The sequence below is a fragment of the Anabrus simplex genome, chromosome 3 (genome assembly GCF_040414725.1).
Source record: "Anabrus simplex isolate iqAnaSimp1 chromosome 3, ASM4041472v1, whole genome shotgun sequence".
NCBI classification, from domain to species: domain Eukaryota; kingdom Metazoa; phylum Arthropoda; class Insecta; order Orthoptera; family Tettigoniidae; genus Anabrus; species Anabrus simplex.
Genome location: NC_090267.1, coordinates 316,860,281 through 316,882,726, shown reverse-complemented (window position 1 = coordinate 316,882,726; position 22,446 = coordinate 316,860,281). Strand labels below are relative to the sequence as shown.

General features: G+C 40.8%; 1 protein-coding gene across 2 annotated transcripts in view; it reads left to right on the top strand.

The window, feature by feature from the left end:
- The window catches only part of LOC136867269 (UNC93-like protein), a 95,824-nt gene that overhangs the window by 57,262 nt on the left and 16,116 nt on the right, over nt 1-22,446 (top strand). For both annotated transcript variants that reach the window (XM_067144415.2, XM_068227064.1), the window contains exons 2-5: nt 938-1,600; nt 12,909-13,195; nt 15,397-15,607; nt 17,412-17,574. In XM_067144415.2, coding sequence (XP_067000516.2) covers nt 1,035-1,600; nt 12,909-13,195; nt 15,397-15,607; nt 17,412-17,574 — 1,227 coding nt within the window. In that variant the 5' untranslated portion in view covers nt 938-1,034. The remainder of the gene's footprint in view (nt 1-937; nt 1,601-12,908; nt 13,196-15,396; nt 15,608-17,411; nt 17,575-22,446) is intronic.

The window sequence follows — 22,446 nt, the reverse complement described above, 5'->3', positions numbered from 1 at the left end:
ATCGAGCTCAGTATTTCCTATATCACTGTCGTCGTAAACCTAATTCGAATCCTGGACAATTCAGTTAGGATGTTTGAAATGATTCAGATTACACTTAAAACTGAAGGGTTCCATGGTTATAATCAAACTATCAATGGTCGCGTAGAAAACTACAAGCTGTTTTTTTCTATTGCATACAATCTACACATTTCTCCGATTAAACCTGTTCATTAAAAACTGCCACAATTTGGAATGAAGTGTGCATGACCTACATAACGCAAATGGCGTAAGGATGAATGGGTGGTATAATATAACTGACTCTGTGGAGGGAGAAATATACCAATTATTATCAAAATCGAGCTTATGATGAATGTGTCTAAAACGCTTAAATGTACCAATTATCTTTATTTGGTTAAAAATTGATTGAAATAGAGAATAAATTCCAATTAGAATGATATTCACATTAAATCAGGCTCTGGCATCCTGGTGAGATTTTTGGGAAAACTCAGACCATCCCGTTCAGTTCGCAGCCATTTTACTATCCAATCCTAACCTAATTAATTGCAGGTACCTGAACGGACACCGTATCACCACAAATGTAATGATATAGTTCCAACCAGGAACGACAATATCCGACGATATGTCTCAAGCAGAAACATCATTATCGGATTCTATATGAGAAGACCGATAATAAGTTTCATTCGGAAGATAGTGTGTTCGAACCCCACTGTCGGCAGCCCTGAAGATGGTTTTTCGTGGTTTCCCATTTTCACACCATGCAAATTCTTGGGCTGTACCTTAATTAAGGACATGGTCGCTTCCTTCCCACTCCTAGGCCTTTTCTATCCCCATAAGACCTCTTCTGTGCCGGTGGGACGTAAAACAAATTGTAAAAAAAAAAAAGACCAATAAGATGTTTAAATAGGTCTAAATTTCATTTTTCTGTTTTTGCTTTCAGATTTCTGAACTCTCCAACACAACATATCGACAACCTCTTTATACGGAATGATGCATTGTTTCATGAAGAACTAGTGTAAAGGAACCATTCTGGAAAAATGGCTTCAAGTAATCCAGCGTACGTATATAACGAAGAAACTCACGACGAGGACACAAAAAATATTCCTTCTGATAACTCAACTGAAAGAAATTCACTGTCGACTAAAAGTGAGAACAATGACTACACATTAGGTAGTTTCCATATTAAAAACAATGTTCCATCCAAAAAAGAAAAATCTCAAGAAACAAATCTGAATTCCCTGACTGGGCGTGTATTAGGTAACAATTTAAAACTTAGTGTTAATAACATCGAAAAAGATTTGACGGATTACTCCATAAACCAATCAGTAATCAATGGATCAATTAATAGTAATAGTTATAGCGATGAGAAAGCCAAGAAGAGGGACTCGGAAGATCCACTTTACCCACCAGGCGAGGAAAGAAGAATGATCCGAAATGTTGTGATGGTTGGGGTCGTCTTCATGATGCACTTCACGGCGACGCTGGGGGTCACACACCTGCAGAGTTCCGTGAATGCTGCCGAAGGGCTGGGAACTAGCGCACTGGCTGCGCAATACGCAGGGCTTGTGTTCTCTAGCCTCGTCGTCACTGTCTACCTCATCAAGTAAGTAAAACACTATGATCATATAATAAAAATCTTCCGGGCTGTTATGCCGTGGTCCACTCCTCTCGCTTCTCCCAGACGTTTCGACTACTGCTGCGGTAGTCATCTTCTGTGGCGTCGTGTGGATACGCTCTCCTGTATCCCGCTGGCGACTGGCGACGCGCCAGCGGGATACAGGAGAGCGTATCCACACGACGCCACAGAAGATGACTACCGCAGCAGTAGTCGAAACGTCAAAAAGCAGTCGCCAGCGGGATACAGGAGAGCGTATGCACACGACGCCACAGAAGATGACTACCGCAGCAGTAGTCGAAACGTCTGGGAGAAGCGAGAGGAGTGGACCACGGCATAACAGCCCGGAAGATTTTTATTATATTGACACCGGCCGTGAAAGCCTTCATATTTTAATGACTATGATCATAGATTATACTTTACGTTTAGGTGGTGGTGGTAGTTATTTTTTTAGCAGAAATGCATTGCGTACGTTGACTGCCCTAGTCGAGGTGGTTTAAGCAACTAATCGTAAGATAGCAAAGCCAAATTTTAAATCTACCGTCTTTGAATCGCGGTCTCATGAAGAGAAGCGAATTTTTAAAGTCAAGCCATTTCTGTATATCGTTATAATAATTATCAACATTAAACTGTTCTATGCCACCAGCCTCTTAAAATGGCCCAGTTAGGTGAACTAAGAAATCTATATTCATACCCCTCACTTTATAACAACTGGAACGTTGTCAGACGGTTGTTTCTCATCGTAGCTCACTAATACCTACAGAACGGACGAAATTTCAAGTTTCCCCCAAGAAGATAAGATAAGACTGAAAAAAGTGGTTCTTACTAGAAACACGTCAACGATTTATCTCTAAACATTTGCCGAGCTATTTCACTCTACACAATAGCTGGTTATCTGGCACATGCATTCAAGAACCATATCACCTCGGTAAACTACGGATTTCTTATAATATTGTTGACCTTCATATGAAGAACTTCACCACTGTAACCCAGAATGAAGTCTTTGTATGAAAAAAGCAAGCAATAAAAGGTATTTTGCAAAAAATAAAAAAAGGAATACTTGCTGGATGAGGTTTAATTGCAGCAATTATATAACAGATGCAACTGTTGCAAGCTGTTTACAAAGTTATTATATTGTTTGAGTACAGCTGAGGAGCCCTTACACAACAACACAGTAGAGACACCAATCTGCAACGGGTCCTCAATATTTCTGAAGCATCTTTACGGTAATATCTCTCTGTCATATTTAACATTTCTTAGCTGATTTTGTTGAAAAATGATATATTTATGTGTAAAAAAGTTCCGAGGATCGAATTTCAACGCTGACTTTGTTCCTTTGTTGGTGATCCGAAAATACTAAATGTCCAGGTCAGGTCAGTTATTTCCAAAATTTAGCAGCCGCAGTGATTTTGTCGCTATCTTCAGACAGATCTAAAATAGTGCTGGGATCAACTGGTCTGCTGTAGACAAAGAGATGTTCCGGATTCTGGATGACACCACGTTCGTGCGGTGCGTTGGATCCCACAGGTAGCAGTGCCCACTTCCGAAGATTAGTTTTACATTTCGGAACCTCAACTCGCAGGCGGTTCAGTGAACTCCATATTGGGTAAGGGAGGTCTTTCTCTAGGCAAACCCGACTTTGAAATCCGACTGCACGTCTGTAGTTTTAGCCTTCAATTTAGTGACTGGTCTCTGGGAGGCCGAGGAGGGCTTGTGTGCAGTGTTGCGAACCCGTAAATCTTTTCACTAAATTTTAGTTGAAAATCCGCTAAATTTCGAACTGAAGCAAAATAGCATTTACTAGCTGTTTTAATAAAAGAGATTAACTCAACACCCACCAGTTTCAAAACAGGAGTTCATCATCTTCTCCTCCCCGCACTATATGCTCTGAAGCGGATGTGCTGGATTGAAGTCCTGTGGTTGAATAGGAACCCGCATGGTACTATTTTTTTTCGTAATACATGCTGGCAGTTCACAGCAGCAAAGCGCATACGAAAATTTTCAAATATATTTCAAAAGTTATTTTTACTTTCATTACTGTTTTCATTGTATTTGGTAAGTAGGTAAGGGTTATTCTGCCCTAAGGCTGGTCCGAACCTCCGCACCGGTGTTCCTGAGCCGGAGTTTACGTGTGGTAGGGTGGCCAGTTCCTTTCCGCTCCTCCATTCCCTTACCCCTCACCAACAGCGCGTGGCAACCCATCCAACTCTTGACCACGCCCAATGTTGCTTAACTTCGGAGATCTCACGGGATCCGGTGTTTCAATACGGCTACGGTCGTTGGCTATTTGGTAAGTGCAGAAGGAAATAATGTCAAACAATTTCTCACTGCCAATGTTTGGGATCATTGGGAAGCTCAACCAACTAGTCTTTTAAAGTTTAATTATTTAACCACTCTGCACGAAATATCTGACTACTTTTTAACATTTTCCTTCGATATATTAACGGACCAAAAAGAACCGAATGTCAAAAAGCATGCTAACAAGCACGACACTACCCGGGCCATCAAGAGTACAGTAAATATTGTAACGAATTCTGACTGAGGCTGTGGGCCAGAGCTGATTTAGAAAACGAGTGGTAGTATGCAGAATAAGTTCAATACAATGGGAATAAGTAGAGTACACTATTATACCGTAGTACGTTTTCTATTATTTTTACTGCAGGTGATGAAAGGTGATATTGTTATCACTGAAAATCGCCAAAAGATGTTCGAAAATCCGTCAAGAAGTCCGCTGTCCGCTAAATAGAAAATTTATCCGCCAAATTTGGCGAAAAATCCACTGAGCTGGTAACACTGTGTGTGACATTCTAAGGGAAGTTCTCCTCGACCTGAGGCGACGGTATTGCGGGTGGTGGTCGCACAACGAGCCGTGAGGTTCTTTCTTTCTTTCTTTCTTTCATTCTTTCTTTCTTTCATTCCTTTCTTTTAGCTTCGGTGGTCACTTGTCTTCCTAACTTAAAGAAGTGGAGCAATCCCAACAGCTGTAATCCTCATACATGATTTCAGTCTTCACGAATTTAGTTTATAATTTTTTTCTGAGGTGGTGGAAAGTGGGATCTTCATTAATATACAGGATACTCGTGACGAATCCTTGCCCGACATAAAACAAATTAATATAGAAAATATGCACATTTCCTACCTAAGCTCAGGCCGAAAGAGATGAAGTGGATCCGCGTTAAACATGGTAGGACTTTTTGCAAGTGTAGCCAACTAACTGTTGATACTCTTTAGTAATATTTTGTGGTGTTCAATTTACTTTTACAGCGAATACGGATTGGTGAAAATTACAAAAGTAAAATTATATTCTTAAGTTCTGTTTACAGGGAGAAATCACAGCACACAGCAGCTCATTGTCAGCAAGTTTCTGTAATAAAGAATTATATAATTCAAACCAGTTTGAAACTATTTGCAGAGTCGAGAATCGAACCCGGGTTTGCCGGATTCTGGATGACGCCACGTCGTATAATACACTGCGTTGGATCCCACAGATATAGCAGTCCCAACTTCTGAAGACTGGTTCTACATCTCGGGACCGAAACTCTTAGTCGGTTTAGTGAACTCCATACTGGGTAAGGGAGATCTTTCTCAGGGGAAACTCGACTTCGATGTCCAGCTGCACGTCTGTAGTCTCGACATTCCATTTAGTGAAATGCCTAGTTTCTTAGGGCATTACGAAAAGCTATCATTTATACCCTAACAGCGGAGAATTACATAGGCCTATCGTATCTTGTCCATGTGAAAGTATTTCATAATAGGACGAGCTACTGTTAACCTCCCGCATTAGTCTTGCAGGATCTCATCAATAGTATACTAGCAACTTTCCCGGAAGCAACTACGTCCCTAGATCTTACCAACCTTCATATAACTCAAGTAGATAAGGGAAAAAATGTTTGAAGGTAGGTAAATAAGTAATTATATCGTATGAACCTCAGTAAATGTAAACAATGTATGGCCTTGGAAAATCTGCAGGCTTTTGTGAATGCTGTACGCCTATTGTCTCCGCTAAGATACTGGTAATTGATGTGTTATTAGAGATTAGATGCATACTCGCTGCGATAACCGAAAGAATGCTTAAGGCTTAACTTGATTTAATAAATCTGATAAAATCCTAGAAAGTATCCTCTCAAACGAGAGACAGTAATAATGATAAAAGTAATCCGTAACTTTTGTCTGTTCACAACGTAATGGTAATCTGTGAGGTCAAGTTAAAGGAATATTATCAAGAAAGTCTACCTTGAATATATGATCGTATGTTGTAGATGTTAGCAACGGCTGATCGCACGACAACTCGTTATCTGCAGGTCTTCGGGCTGAGCAGCGGTTGCTTGGTAGGCCATGGACCTTCGGGACTGTTGCGCCATGTTGTTTGGTTTGGTTTGGTTTGGTTTGGTTTGGTTTGGTTGTAGATATTGTAGACACATTTATTTCAGGGAACAGGACTGGTCAGGCTGAGTGGTTCAGACGGCAGAGCGCTAGTCTTCTAGGTTTCAATCAGGGCTCAGTCTGGCGATATTTGAAGGTGCTTAAATACGTCAGACTCTTGTCGGTAAGTTAACTGTCACGTAAATGATGTCCCGCAGCATAAAATTCCGTCAACTCGGCATCTCCGGAAACAGCAAGAAAAGTCCTTAAACGAACATCATTTTCTTTGGATAGTAATTCAATGTCTCATTCATGATGGTAGTGGGCTTTAACCCACCGGCTTACCTAACCGTCGAATCGACGGGGTAATGCAGCGTCTTACTTTATCGATGGTAAAGGAAAGGTAGCACGTTAAACACTCCACGGATGGCATTACAATCATTCTTTATATCTAAAGGAAGTTTCTTCTGCTGTATTTGAGTCATGTTCAGGGGATTAGCCGCATAAATTGAAAATAGCATTGAGGTGTCATGAGTTTTCAATGAGTAAACATGAGCACTTGCGAGGCTATTCCCGATGGAGAAGTCGTGGATATTTTACTGAATAGTGATTGTGAAGAAGATTATAATATATCGGAAAGTTCTACCTGTGAATCTTGTGATGTGGATAAGTTATCTGCGCTTAGTGAAGTTAGTGATAGTAATACGAGTCAATAAGCAGATGTAAATATTACAAACGTAAATGTTCCGACGCACCGTAAGAATTACTAGGTGAGTTTATAGTGCATAGTTCATATTTTCTACTGTAATGTAGCACATTCCATTGAAATGATTATTTTTGAGTATTTCTATGAAAGTTTGACAACGTCTGTGCCAGTAGTTGCAGTGATATTATCATTTAAGCGCAGTCTTGCATGGACCTTATAAACACCAGCATTTAAATGGTAATTTAAAGATTCGGAACTGATGTCTATAAGGTAAGCGGATGGGTTAAAACGGAAGTTCTCATTACCCAACAGAAATCCTTACAGCTCTGTTGCCAATGCACCTATTATTAAATAGAAGTCAGTCTCTTTTTCTTTTCAACTCAGACAATTCGGACGTGCTTTGTTCGCTGTTTGGAAATCTTGTAATACATGCTTCATTAATTAATATTTGTGAACTGTATTGCTTTTCACTTAGCTTCATGTAATAATGTGGAGGCCGTGGGAATAAAACCTGGAAATTAACGCACCAGAAGATCCTGAATTAAATCTGCCACTACACGCAAGCGCTCCTCAACCGAGCATCAGTAGCAGTGATACTCGACCGAATAGTACTGGTTCCGCGCCCACGAGTGTTACTCAACCAAGTAGTAGTAGTAGTAGGAGTAGTAGTAGTAGTAGTAGTAGTAGTAGTAGTAGTAGTAGTAGTAGTAGTAGTAGTCGTTCTGCGAGAAAAGAAACGAGACTAAAACTTAAGTAAGCAAAGTCAACCGCTGATATGTAATGCGCACGAATACGTTACGAAGAACAACGTAGGCAGGGGTTACTATTATTATTATGTCCGACTCGTTGGCTGAACAGTCAGCGTACTGCCCTTCGGTTCAGAGGGTCCCGGGTTCGATTCTCGGCAGGGTCGGGGATTTTAACCTTCATTGGATAATTCCACTGGCGCGGGGGCTTGGTGTTTGTGCTGTCCCCAACATCCCTGCAATTCACACACCACACACAGCACTATCCTGCACCACAATAATACGCAGTTAACTATACATGACAGATGCCGCCCACCCTCACCGGAGGGTCTGCCTTACAAGGGCTGCACTCGGCTAGAAATAGCCACACGAAATTAAAATTATTCTTCTTCTTCTTATTATTATTATTATTATTATTAGTCGGGACCATAATTAGTGACTTTACTTTTCCTTTCTCTACTGAGAGCGAGACACTGATATTAGCTGCATAAAATAATATTTTTATAGGTTTACTTTGATATGAATTGAAGTATAGTATTTTGGGAGACCTGCTATTTGTATTTAAAATAGTTCATGACGATAATTTACGGCTATTTGACAGTTCCTTGTCGAGTTTGTCAATTTCTTCCTTTCTTTCTTTCTTTCTTTCTTTCTTTAACGTCTACGACCACTGCACGGTTTATGCACACGCAAAAAAAAACAAACTATTCTGCGATATTCGTCTATGCTGTGGTTCATGTTCGGGTTTTTATATTTATATTATCTTACGAATAAATTAAACGCAAAATATGACAACCTTGCTCTTGACAGCGCTCACTTGTCTTTTAAACGACACGCGCCCCTTGTGTCCAGAGGAAAGAAACCGACTGACAACCCCCATTATCACCAGTACGGGTGAAGTTTGGGATCAGAAGCTACCGCATGGGTACACGTTCAATGTCAGGAGCGTATGTATGTATGTATGTATGTATGTATGTATGTATGTATGTATGTATGTATGTATGTATGTATGTATGTATGTTCGAGCTTAACTCTCAACCAAACCTGGTACTCATATGACTTCCTACCTGGAGAAAAATACTGTGGAGATAAAGACACTCCTAGCACACCCACGGGTCAGGGCTGGGAAGGATTTAAATGAAAAAAAAATTGAAAAAGACCAATATTGATGTCGAATCCATATTTTTCTCGGTCGCTTAAATGAATTGTGACGATCTGGATTCTAAGTTCAAAAGGGATGAAAAATAAAATGTCCAAAATGACCAACATAAGTCTTGAATCCCTCCTCGGGTTCGCTAGACTAAGTTCCAATGACAATTGGAATCCTGTACACTGACTTTGCAAATGTCATGGGATAGTCACCTAATAGCGTGTGGGGGCCTCCCCTGGCCCTGCGAACTGAGTGAGACGCCGTGGAAGTGAGTCGACAAGTCTCTGGTAGTCCTCTGGGCGCAACTGACACCAAATCGTTTGCAGAGCGGCCGCCAATGCTGGTCTGGTCGTGGGTGCGGAATCCATGGCATGGAGCCTGCGTTCCAGGACATCCCAGATATGCTCGATAGGGTTCATATCGGGGCACCTGGATGGCCATGGCAGTCGTTGGACCTACGCTGCATGTTCCTAGAACCAATCCCGGGCGACGTGGGAGCGATGTAGCGGCGCGTTATCATCTTGAAACATCGCAGAATCGTCTGAGCGCTGGAAGGCCTAAAATGGGTGGAGATGGTCTCCGAGCAGCTCAACATACCGCGTACTATTCAAAGTCTTTTACAGAACATCTAGGGGGCCCATTCCATACCAGGAAAATGCACCGTAGACCTTAACACAGACACCAGCGCCCTGGACCACACCCTCGAGGCAGGCGGGATCCATCGCTTCATGTAGTCTGCTCCATACACGGTGCCTCCCATCGGCCTGGTGCAGTTGAAATCGTGATTCGTCCGACCTTATCACGTTACGCCATTATTCCAGTGTCCGTCCCTGGTGACTAGCGACAAATGCGCGTCGTTGTGCCCGATGACGTTGGGTTAACTGTGGCACCCGTGTGCGGCGCCGGCTCCCATATCCCATAGAACCCATGTTCCTACGGATTGTCCACTGGGAGACGTGTCTAGCACGGCCTGTGTTGAATTGAGCCGTGACAATCCGTTTCAGATGTCGCCGGTCACTGTCATCGAGGGTGGCTGGACGGCCGGTCGTTCGTCTGTTGTGGACGGTGACACCCGCATTCAACTATTCACGATACACCCTGGACACGGTTGATCGTGTGAAGCGGAATTCCTGCACAACTTCCGAAATCGCAGTTCCCATCCGTCGGGCACCGACCACCATACCCCGTTCGAACGGTGTCAGCTCACGACGACGTTCCATGTTACACCTGTCACATGCACAGCCACTGCTCACAAGGTCTCCTATACAACTGCCGCTGGCACAGGGGGCGTGTGGTGCGCAGACAACACACCTGCGCATCAGTGCTCCGCTATCCCATGACATTTGCTCAGTCAGTGTACAAAATATCTATAGCGCGACGCGTAAATGCATGCAGTCATCACGTACTTACATTATTTGTCTGAAAGGAACATCTGCTTCCCAGAAAATATGGGCTGCAACAAGGACAATCTTCGATGCGAAACAAAAAACCAAACAAAATAATCTGAAAATAAAACTTTAAATTAAACACACAACAATAAGTGTAAAACTAAAAAATAGTTTGCACAATATCAATAAATGTCACAATAATGAAATCTACAAATATTCACTTGACGTATAATTAACAGATAATATGAAAATCCACAGCCTGTTTCCAGTCATTTGACCGGGTTTGCAGTATTTAATATTATTTATCAAGGTGACTTGGAATTAGTAATATAATATGTAGCCGGCAATGGAATGAATGAAGCCCCCATCTAGCGGCGAGTATAGGAATTGTGCCGGGTGCCGAAGCCTGTCGCACTCCTCTGGAGCAATGATTAATGAATGACACATGAGATGAAATGATATTGGAGAGTGTTGCTGGAATGAAATATGACAGGGAAAACCAAAATACCTGGAGAATAACCTGCCCCGCCTCCGCTTTGTCCAGCACAAATATCACATGGAGTGACCGGGATCTGAACCATGGAACCCAGAGGTGAGAGGCCGGCGCGCTGCCGCCTGAGCCACGGAGGCTCAATTAACAGATAATATAAATTCTAAAAGTAAACATTCAAAAAAGTATCCGCGCAGCGCATTTCCCCACACCTTTGGGGTCGTGGGTGCAAACTGTGTTGCACATGTGGATTTTGCCGTGTTTTACGACCAGATGTCCTTCCTGACGACCACACAATTTCGAGGGATGTAATCACTATTGCCTGTTTCTGTGGTGGTTGGTAGTGTAGTGTGCTGTCTGAGTATGAGTGTGGGAATGTTGGAAGAGATAAAAGCATTCAGTCCCTGAGCCAGAAGAATTAATCGGAAGCGACTAAAATCTCCGAAGCGGTCTGGAATCAAACTCAGGACCCTCAAAACCGACGGGCAGTACGCTGACCATTCAGCCAACGATTCGGGCATGGAACAATTTCATATCAAGACGTCAGTTATCTGACCTATTTATAATGAATGATGCAGAGCAGCACTGTTCCTCTAGTATTCATTATTTTACTTTTAGCCTAAGAATAACGCATTATTTAATTGTATTACAATTAAATAATTTTATCGAGAAAAGACATTGAAAATTATACCCAATGATATTTTTAATCATAATCTTTTTCATCATCATCCGTCATTTTGATCCTAGTCAGCGGGTAAATTTTAAATTTTAATCTATCATTTAGTTTCATCTTAAACCATCAGGAGCTGATGACGTAAATATTAGGTCCCTATAAACAATAATCGTTGTTATCTCCATACACCTATACTACGGGCTTCAGAATCTTTCAGTAGGTAGAATGGGGAGATGATTTTCGGCAACAAACTCATCTATATGGTAATGTTTGCGCTGGGTGGGGCACGACTAGAGGATACGCAACATGAAATGAGGAATAACCGAAGTACTTCAACAACCTACAACACTCACTGGCTCATTGATAACTAAAACTATTTAGCACATGTTCCTTCCTAAAGCACTTTTTTTTCCAATGTGTTTTTTTAATTTGCCGAAGATACAAAAAACGTGTTCGATTCATGCTGAAGGACAAAGGTTTGATTCCCCACTAGGCAGTCGACAACGTAGAGACAAAATTTACACTTCTGTCGATGCACATGTCCCTGAAGTTCATTCACTCTGCACCAAGAATGAATACCAGGCGATTCGTGGCAGCAAAGGTGGCCGGATAATCACACTATCCCACTTAGTTGCCAGGTTACAGATAGTAGAAGCTTTAATCTTTCACTTCGTCAAGGGCCTTCTTGGCCTGTACGGATATGGCTTGAGATTTTTTTATTGATCGGTATTCGAGGAATCTAAGGATGTCCAGTTGAACGGAAGGAGCATCTAATTCTGTATTTAATAACGTATTTCATTTTAGGTTTTTATTCTCTAAATTTTTATATAAATTTATGCTGAACATGCTGAAGAATTGTCACTCTGGCTTTTACAAAGCAAGCATGGCTGCATATCAATTTCCGCCTGCACTTTCTGCAACCACGCGAAACTTTCATACGACCTTAGCCCATGATGAGTATTTTTTTTTTTTTTTTTTTTTTTTTGCTAGTTAGTTGTTTTACGTCGCACCGACACAGATAGGTCTTACTGCGACGATGGGACAGGAAAGGGCTAGGAGTGGGAAGGAAGCGGCCGTGGCCTTAATTAAGGTACAGCCCCAGCATTTGCCTGGTGTGAAAATGGGAAACCACGGAAAACCATTTTCAGGGCTGCCGACAGTGGGGTTCGAACCTACTATCTCCCGAATACTTGATACTGGCCGCACTTAAGCGACTGCAGCTATCGAGCTCGGTCCATGATGAGTAGCCATAGTACTTGATAAAATACACGCGGGGAACTTTCCCTACAGAATATAAAGGAAAATAATTGTCGGTATATTCCAGGAAGATATTAGAAACAAGAAGAGAAAATACTGCTCAACTGTATACCAATAGCTTTGTTTGACATTTTTGGATGACACAATATTTTCTTTGTCTGGATGCATGGCTAAATGCTTAACATCCTGGCCTTTAGTCACAGCAATCCCGGTAGGATTCGCGGCAGGGTCGGCAATTTTAACCTTAATTTGTTAATTTCGCTGGCACGGGGGCTGGATGTTATGTGTCGTCTTCATCAAGATTTCATCCTCATCACGACGCTCAAGTTCCTACGGACATCAAATCAAAATACCTGCAACTGGTGAGCCGAACTTGTCCTCGTACACTCCCGGCACTAAAAGCCACGCGTCATTTTATTTCATTTCATTTTAATGTTTGGTTTACTAGTACCGCACAATGCCTGTAAGTTTACATGTTATTGTGTACTCTAATCATTGTTTTAATAACCTATGTTTGTTGACAGCAAACTTGGCTGCAAATGGAGCATAGTGGTCGCTATTATTGCTCACATGCCGTACATGGCAGGTCAGCTGTATCCTCGAGTCTATACTTTGGTACCAACTGCTCTCATAATGGGTATGGGTACTGCGCTGCTCTGGAGTGCTAAGTGTACCTACTTGTGTGTCATCTCCGAGGCCAACTCGCAGCTCACCGGTGCTGCTCTCAAGACTGTGAGGGACAAAGCTATCGGCGTCTTCTTCATGATATTCCTACTCTCCATGGTGTGGGGAAATTTAGTGTCGTCACTTGGTAAGTAAAGAATCATGATTGATTAACACATACTGCACTATTCAAGACACCCTTGAATAACATAAACTGAATCACCGCGATATACAAATGTGGTCATACTGAATGGTTTACTGCACTGGGAGAGTTCACTTCTTATTTAAAATGAATTAACTTTTTTGATCAGAATAGTAACCGGTTCTTCATTCACACCTGATGGTACTTTCTTTTTCGTTTTGCGAGCTTTGGTGACTGATCAGTGAAGTATAATTCCTGTCACCAATTCAGTGGCAGATGCTTTCCACACCAACGAAACATAACTTTCTATCGTTTTCCCGTGAGCAACATTTCCTATTAGCAGGTAGTACAGTTCATGCGAACTAGAGGTGTGGTATTTGCGATATCAACAACCTTGCCTCCTCATCTTACTCTTCTTAAATTTGAATAACCTCTCTCTTAGTATTTTCTGCATTATTCCGTGATCAAGAATCGGATTATACACATTTGGACACTTAATTTCTATAAACTTACATTCGTTGATAAGTATAAGAGAAGTTATGGTTTTTATTCCTTTACTTTGTATGTAAGGTTTCTTTAAAGTACCTGATGCACACTGCACAGTTTTAAAAAACATTTTATTCGGAATGGTTGGCTATACGGTTCAGGTCGCGTAGCTGTGTAATCATGGGTTCGAACCACACTGCCAGCAGCCCTCAAGGTGGTTTTCTGTGATTTCCCATTTTCACACCAGGCAGTAGTTTAATTAACGCCACGATCTCCTTCTTCACAGTCCTAATCCTGATCTATTCCATGGTCAACAGAAGACCTGCCCGTGTTGGTGCGACGAAACACCAATAAGAAGAAAATACTCACGATGAGCAGGATTAGTGTAGCAGAGAGACACAAGGTTGTTGATATCCCTGTAAACACCACACAACAGGTAATCCACATACGCAATATTACCCGCTAATAGAAAATCCTGTTCACAGCAAAATGATGGAATTTTTACCTTTCGGCGGTTCAAAAAGAATCTACCTGTGGATAAGACGATGATCTATAGGAGATAGGAATTTTCATTTCACTCATTGTCATCGTCAGAATCCACAAGGTCAATGGGACACGAACCAGAATCCTCTCGTAAAAGTATAGGTTCAGTATACAACTGGGTTCGATTCCAATCAAGTCTGGCGTAATTTGAAGGTGCTTGAATACGACAGCCACGTGTTGGTAGAGTTACTGCCAAGCTTATCAACTCCCGTGGGCAAAGTTTCCGGCCCCTCGGAGTCTCCGTAATCAGTAAAAGATAGTTAGAGGGACGGAAAAACAGTAACATTATTGCAAGTGCCTGCATTGTACAGAAAACTCAACAACGTGTATATCAGAAAATATAATTCCACGCATACTGTATTCACAGGTCTAAGATTCCGATGTCTCCAGTGCTTAAAATAAAACAATATAAAAATACATATTTAACTCCTTGACTTAATGGTCAGTGTAATGGCTTTCACTTCAGAGGTCTCTGGGTTCGATTTAGGACCAAGGCGAGAATTTTATCCGTGTCTGGATTATTCCCCTGGTTCGGGAGTTAGGTATTTGTATTTGTATTGGTACACATCTTCATTTACGTACATCACACTACCGACCGCAAGAGATACCATTTTTTTGCTAGTTGCTTTACGTCGCACCGACACAGATAGGTCTTATGGCGACGATGGGACAGGGAAGGGCTAGGAGTGGGAAGGAAGCGGCTGTGGCCTTAATTAAGGTACAGCCCCAGCATTTCCCTGGTGTGAAAATGGGAAACCACGGAGAACCATTTTCAGGGTTGCCGACAGTGGGGTTCGAACCCACTCTCTCCCGAATACTGGATACTGGCCGCACTTAAGCGACTGCAGCTATCGAGCTCGGTGCCAGAGAAGCAAAGAATAATGGAAGGGAACCGACCGCATAAGTGGGTTTAATTCACATCAGTGCCGACCCCAAGTAATTTGGAAAAAAAATTAATACCGTTATGTATTTATATAAACACTTTCTTTGAATCTCCATAGAACACCAACCCCCCAAACGTTGAAAAAATATATAAATGTGTCATTCTACAAATTTCTTTTTTCTAATTGAGAAGTCCACAAAACACATTACATTAAAAAAAATCCTAACAACATTTTAATATTCATAAACTTTGTACATTCTTTTTTCTCTGAGAATATTTTTAATATCTTTTCCAGTGCTGTCGAGTGGTGACGATATTAACCACAATAACATGTCACTAGAAGGGATCTGCGGAGTTGATTTCTGTCCGGGAAGCAACGAAGCATCCAAGAATCCGAATTTGGAGCGTCCCTCACAACAGAAGATCACGATCATGATCTCAGTGTTCCTAGCCTGTATGGCACTCGGCTGCTTCATCGCAGCTGTGGGAGTTGACTCGCTTAAGAGGTAAGTGAAAACAATAGTGTAATAATAATAATAATAATAATAATAATAATAATAATAATAAGTGGTATTGGTTCAGAAAAGTGCCATATAAACCTGCATTTGCGATTTCATAGCGTACATAATTAAAACCTAACATCAACTGATACATGTCGGAAGTGTCAAAGAAAAACTGAAACCTTTGATATTATGCGTATTAACAGCATGCCCGATATTTGTACAGAATTACTACGTACGGAAATATTTTAGCGTAGTTAAAATAATCCATCAAGAACTGCCAAAGCAATTTGAACTAGCACAAGATGCAAAGCTATGTCACAGCCTGCAACCACAAGCTAACGTTGAAAAAACTGTGTACAGTATGTTAGACTTCTTCTGTCATCATTAACAGGACAATAGATGCTAAATAATTTGATTTTAGTGTCATAGGTAAATAACATAGAAATAAATTGATCATAGACATTTTCATTAACATGAAAATAAGATCCAGACAGTTCATTCAACAACTAGCTACACCTGGCAGCAGAAACCAAGCGCATTTAAAAACTGAAAGCATTTATTGTTATTGCAGTCGTACCGGAACAGCTACAGACAGCTCTACAGCAACTGAATCTACCGTGTATCATCTATGAGAAACTACAGTACGTAGTTTTATTGGACAGCCACCATATAGCCAAAAAATCTAAATACCGATTGAGCAGCAAATATTTTCTCAAAGAGAATAAATAAATAAATAAATAAATAAATAAATAAATAAATAAATAAATAAATAAATGCTGAAGTCATATATTTAGTGATGATGGTAATTTTACGGAATTAATCAAAGCCCACTGTTGCATTTCGTGGAACAACTGAGAAGTGAACGCTGTTTATTTTGATCCTCAAGTAAATCTAATTCAGGCACCTATTCCAACAATAGATATAATCTCTTCTCAGGATTTACTCCATCTAAATGGAATCTCTAACCCCTGAGTAAAACAACGATAGCTCCGTATTTTAACTTTTCTTTTTCCTTTTTCTTTTGGAACGATTCTTTCGTTTTTTGGAAGAAAAATATCTTCAGCTGACCCTGGTTATTTCTTGCTTCACTGGAGCCACACGGGCTCATTTCGGTCTTTCTCTTGTCTTAATTAACGTACTGCCCCGGCATATACTGGCGTGAAAATGAGAAACTACGGAGAACTAAATTTTAGGCTGCCGAAGAATGTGTTGGAACCTACAATCTCCCGACTGCGATCGTCCAGTTAGAAATCTGTATCATATTACCAACTCGCTCAGTCAGTTTGTTTTAGGTGATTTCTTAAGGACAGATACGCTTCCAGGCTGGTTCAATTCCAGGCTACCGAGCTCGATAGCTGCAGTCGCTTAAGTGCGGCCAGTATCCAGTATTCGGGAGATAGTAGGTTCGAATCGCACTGTCGGCAGCCCTGAAAATGGTTTTCCGTGGTTTCCCATTATCACACCAGGCAAATGCTGGGGCTGTACCTTAATTAAGGCCACGGCCACTTCCTTCCCACTCCTAACCCTTTCCTGTCCCATCGCCATAAGACATATCTGTGTCGGTGCGACGTAAAGCAAAAAAAAAAAAAAAAAAAAAGAAAGAAAAACAAACACATTCCAGGCTATATCGTCAAATCTTAGTTCTGCGCCTATCATCCGATACCACGTTCTTGTATACACACTACAGCACTTAATAGCTAATATCCTCAATGGGAAGTTGATATGGTTGTATAAAATATTAATTAAAATGATAATAAAATAAATGTATTACTAGTGGAGAACAATATTTTTCTTTTTACTCCACCAGGTACAAGGAGGGGGAGCGCACCAGCACAGCTACGGGCCTCTCCACGTTTCGTCTGCTAACAGCCACTCTGGAACTACATCGCCACAAGGAGATGCTGCTAATGATACCTATATCCGTCTGGCTAGGAGTGGACTACGCCTTTGTTGAAGCCGAGTATACGGCGGTGAGTAGTCTGATTTTTTTTTTTTTTTTTTTTGCTAGGGGCTTTACGTCGCACCGACACAGATAGGTCTTACGGCGACGATGGGATAGGAAAGGCCTAGGAGTCGGAAGGAAGCGGCCGTGGCCTTAATTAAGGTACAGCCCCAGCATTTGCCTGGTGTGAAAATGGGAAACCACGGAAAACCATCTTCAGGGCTGCCGATAGTGGGATTCGAACCTACTATCTCCCGGATGCAAGCTCACAGCCGCGCGCCTCTACGCGCACGGCCAACTCGCCCGGTAGTAGTCCGAAATTAACGACCCATACCTTCCATTGACTTTTACCGTGTGCTCATCAGTCCTATACAGTCCCTATGTGAATACTTCCTGGTGATATTACTTCTAATAGCGATCTGTGAATGATGGAACTCCGATAGGTACCTCAAGGAAAAAAAACTTATTCGGAATGAACGATTAGAATTCCGATGAAAATTTACACCTCACATCCCCAACTTTTAAAATCTGGTGAGGCTGCAAGTGCTAACTGGTCAGACATGCGTATCTGACTGGTTGTTCTTCGTGATACCAAGTCTATGAGGAAAGACGCATTTTCTACCGAGTGGTCCTGTGGTGTGATGTGGTGGGTAGGCCTATATCAAGAAATGTGTGTTGGGGCATACACTAACACCCAGTCCCTGAGTCAGTGGAATTAATCACATGCGGTAACACCCAACCTGGCCTAGAATTGAATATGGGACCCTCTGAATTAAGGTCTCGTCGCTGACCATTCATCAAAAGAACCGACGAAGAAAATCTAAATAATATATTTATTTAATGTCTCTTCAATTACTACTGATTCTAATAGACGCTGCTATATCGAGGTTTGCCTTAAGAATTAGTTTAACTTGCTGGAAGCCAATAGCACTGAGTTACCACATTTGATATCACAGACCTCGACTGGGATCCAAACCGCCACACTGGAAACAGAAGGATATAGAGTGCTATGAGGTCAGTGAAAATCCACTCTCGGTGAGAACTTTACTGTGGTTCTGCATTTTACCCCTACAATTCAATCTGCTAATGCCCTTACAGCACAAAATCTTTGGCTGCATAGTTAGGCGAGTAAGTTCTTCATGCTTTGACAGAATCCAAAATTTAGCATACTGTCATCAATATGTCAACGAATGTTTTACTAGGGGTGTCGGTTCATATGAGAATAACTGGTCATACATTCGCTATGGGACATAATAATAATAATAATAATAATAATAATAATAATAATAATAATAATAATAATAATAATAATAATGTAGTTCATTTCACGGCTTTCAGAGTCAAGGAGAAATATGTTAAAGGGTTAACTATGGAGGGAGGCCATGATCTACAGGGAGATACTTATAGTTTAAAATTTCACGCGGAGTTCCGAGGCATAGGAGTGCAGAGAAGCTGTGACAGTGAGCTCAATGGTCGTATGCCGAGCGGACATAGTCGTCTTAAAGAAGCGGCTTGATTACGCCTGTAGAAACTAAACGAAACTGAACTCACCACTTATACACATGCTCAAAATAAATAAATGAATAAATAAATAAATAAATAAATAAATAAATAAATAAATAAATAAATAAATAAATAAATAAATAAATAAATAAATAAATAAATAAATAAATAAATAAATCTGAATTCACCAGTATTTACATAAGATGTTGAAATCAAGCTCCCTGAGCTGTGATGCAAGCTTTTAATGAGATGTCGAAACACACATTGCAGTTCATGGACCTGTTTTTCTGCAGCTTTCCTGTAAACTTTTCCTTTGAGATTTATCCATAGAAAATAGTCGAAGGTGCTTAAGTCAGGCGAAGGAGGGGGCTATAAGCCTTGTATGTATGTATGTATGTATGTATGTATGTATGTATGTTCAGTCTTCAGCTCTAAGGCTGGTTGGAACCTAAACAGCTCCGACATCAGCTGTCATAGATGGCCTAGACATCACTGAAGAGGCGTGCTAGGGAAAGGAGGAGTGAGGTAGTTTCCCGTTGCTTTCCTCACCGAGCCAGAAGTTGCTATTACATATCAGTCTGCCAAGCCCACTGAAATGCATGCACCAACCGATCCTATGAGCAACATTTTCTCACCATTCATAGCAGGGACTGGCTGCAGAAGGAATGCCATTGCTAGCAATGCTCATATTTAGTTTCTTTCATATTGTCAAAGCCAAGTATAAGACAGAGACAGATAAATGAAAGTAACAAAATTACTCTAGCCCATACCAGAAGACTTAGTGCACTATAAACACTAGGACCTGCCAGCAAAGGCAACTATAAGCCTTTACTGATGATTTTATCATCATCGAACACTTCCTGCAACCGTCGCAAAGAGCTATGCGCCGTATGAGCCGTCACACCATCCTGCTAGAAATAGACGTATATTTTCTTCTTCTTCTTCTTCTTCTTCTTCTTCTTCTTCTTCAGTCAGTTCAGCTAAATGTGGTTCGAGAATGTTGTGAATATAACGGTCGGAAGTGATTGGTTTGGGTACTAATCCCAAGCTAACGGATTCGAACTCGACTGAGGTCGGTGGCTTTTAAGGTGGTTTAAAGGTGACATTCCCATGTCGTTGTCTTTCGGCACGTTAAAGAACTACTGCGGGACGAAATTCCGACACCAGCCCGGCGTCTGTTAAGAACGGACAGACGTTAAACAAATTGGATTATTAATAACTTTTGACTCTAATGTTCCCGCATTACGGTTCCTTATCTGAGATTGAACCATTTGCCGTCCTCTATCATCCGGGGACAGCAAAAATCTACCTCTGCTCTGATTGTAAAGAAGTTGCTTAAAGTTTGCCACCTGACCATAATGAGGGTTGGTTGGTAAGGAATTCTTTGAACCGTCTGAAGTAAGGTGTTGGCAGGTCCAAAGAGAACATGCACGCCGAGGCTACGTTCAAGATGATAACATCAAATGTGGTTGCGAAGAAGAGCAGACTGTCAGGCATACGCTTCAGCATCGACTGTATCAAACTTCAAAGAATGGGCTAAAAGAATGCGCTAGATGTGGCCAGGTTCTCGTCTAAAATTTTATAATATTTTTCATAATTGTTGTAATTGTGTCAACACGTACGTTTCAGTTTCTAGAATAGGTCCTCTGAGAGAGTGAAATAATTCCTCAAAGGTAAAGGAGGACAATTACTTTTAGAGATCAAGGGAAACTATTAACCCATATACATTAGCTGTTAAGGATATTCTAGACATTGTGTGTGGTTATATATAACAAAATAGCATTTCGCAACATCTGCATCGTGTAATGACGACGTAACTGCCATTTTAATTCCATCTGTGAAGCAGTGAAAGTCTCTATCTCGAAGATCTCAGGTTCAAAGCTCGACAGAGATAGTCCGATATTTAAAGGGTAGAAGCAAGTAATGATTGCAAATAAATCCCGCCTTGATTCTAGTCTTTTTCCATTATAATTGGGGTCCGCTCACCTTGAATTCTAATTCCAGAGCTTAGGATTCTGGGCCATCTGCGTGATAAGGTTTGCTCTTGAGTATGTTTTTGTTTAGTGAGGACTCCCACGAAGTTCAGAGTCTACAACGCTTCATGGATTTTGAGCGGATAAGTAGGACTCTCCGTGTCATGTTCTTCAGGTGAATAAACCAGCGTAAGCGAGATTTGATCACCTTCACAGAAACAGATTTCACTTTAAATATCTAACATATTCATACATTTGATTCCATGTTATGACGTAATTGCTGTACAGTAATTATTTTCCGTACTGGAAGAGGAGTTGAATTCTAAAATTACGAAGTACATATATCGTTGCAACTCCATCTGTAAAGCAGTGAAAGAGTCTCTCCGTCGAAGATACCAAGTTTAAACCTTGGCAGAGGTTGTTCGATATTTGAAGGCTAGAAAGAAGTAATGATAAAAAATAAATCACAACACTTTTTTCCAGTATATTTTGAATTACTTTCTTTATACTAATTATGTTTTTACAATTTACATTCAATGAAGTGAAACATAATACAGGATATTTTCAGAGTGATAGAGTTCGTAAACGATTCAAGACCGTTATAGTAATTGGTGGATTCTAAATGAAATAAAAGGTGAAGAATATCATGCTTTGTTACAATTGTAATATTTGTGAATGTTTATAACGAACTGTGACGTCACTGTTTGTTGAGACCGTACTATACTTACATAGAGATAACTATATTAAGCAATGTTAAAGTTTCAAAAAGTCGTAAATATGTTACAGCACGAAATTTCTGTAACAGACTCTGGGAAGTGACCGTATAACAACAGTCGAATGACACATCTCATAATTATCAACCTTGGCTCTCATATTCAACATGATATATGATGTTAAATCTTATTACACTTAACCACATTTCGCGGGAGATCAGAAGATACAGAAGTAATTCGAAATCAAGCAACGGTAAACCTCGGTGATTACATGAACTGTGGCACTTATCCTCCTGGACCTCCAAGGACGGGGGCTAATTGCATTGTTATATTAAGCAGGTGGAAATAAGAAGAAAAAGGAAGAGGTTACGTGTCTCAGATGGTAGAGCACTAGCCTTCTGAGCCCATGTTGACGGGTTCAACCCAGCTCAGTCGAGTAGTATCTGAAGGTGCTGACATTAGTCATCCTCCTGTTGGTAGATTTGTCGGCACGTGAAAAACCCCTGCGGGACAATATTTCGGCACTTGAGCTTCTCAGGAACTATACAAGTAATTATAAGGATGTTACACCAATAATAATACATTTTAACAGTCTTTCAGTTACTTCAGAATAATAGTTAAAATTGTTATTTGTTCAGGGCGTCGACCTATAGAGATATTTTGCCCCTAGAGTATAATAATAATAATAATAATAAATAATAATATTTTTCT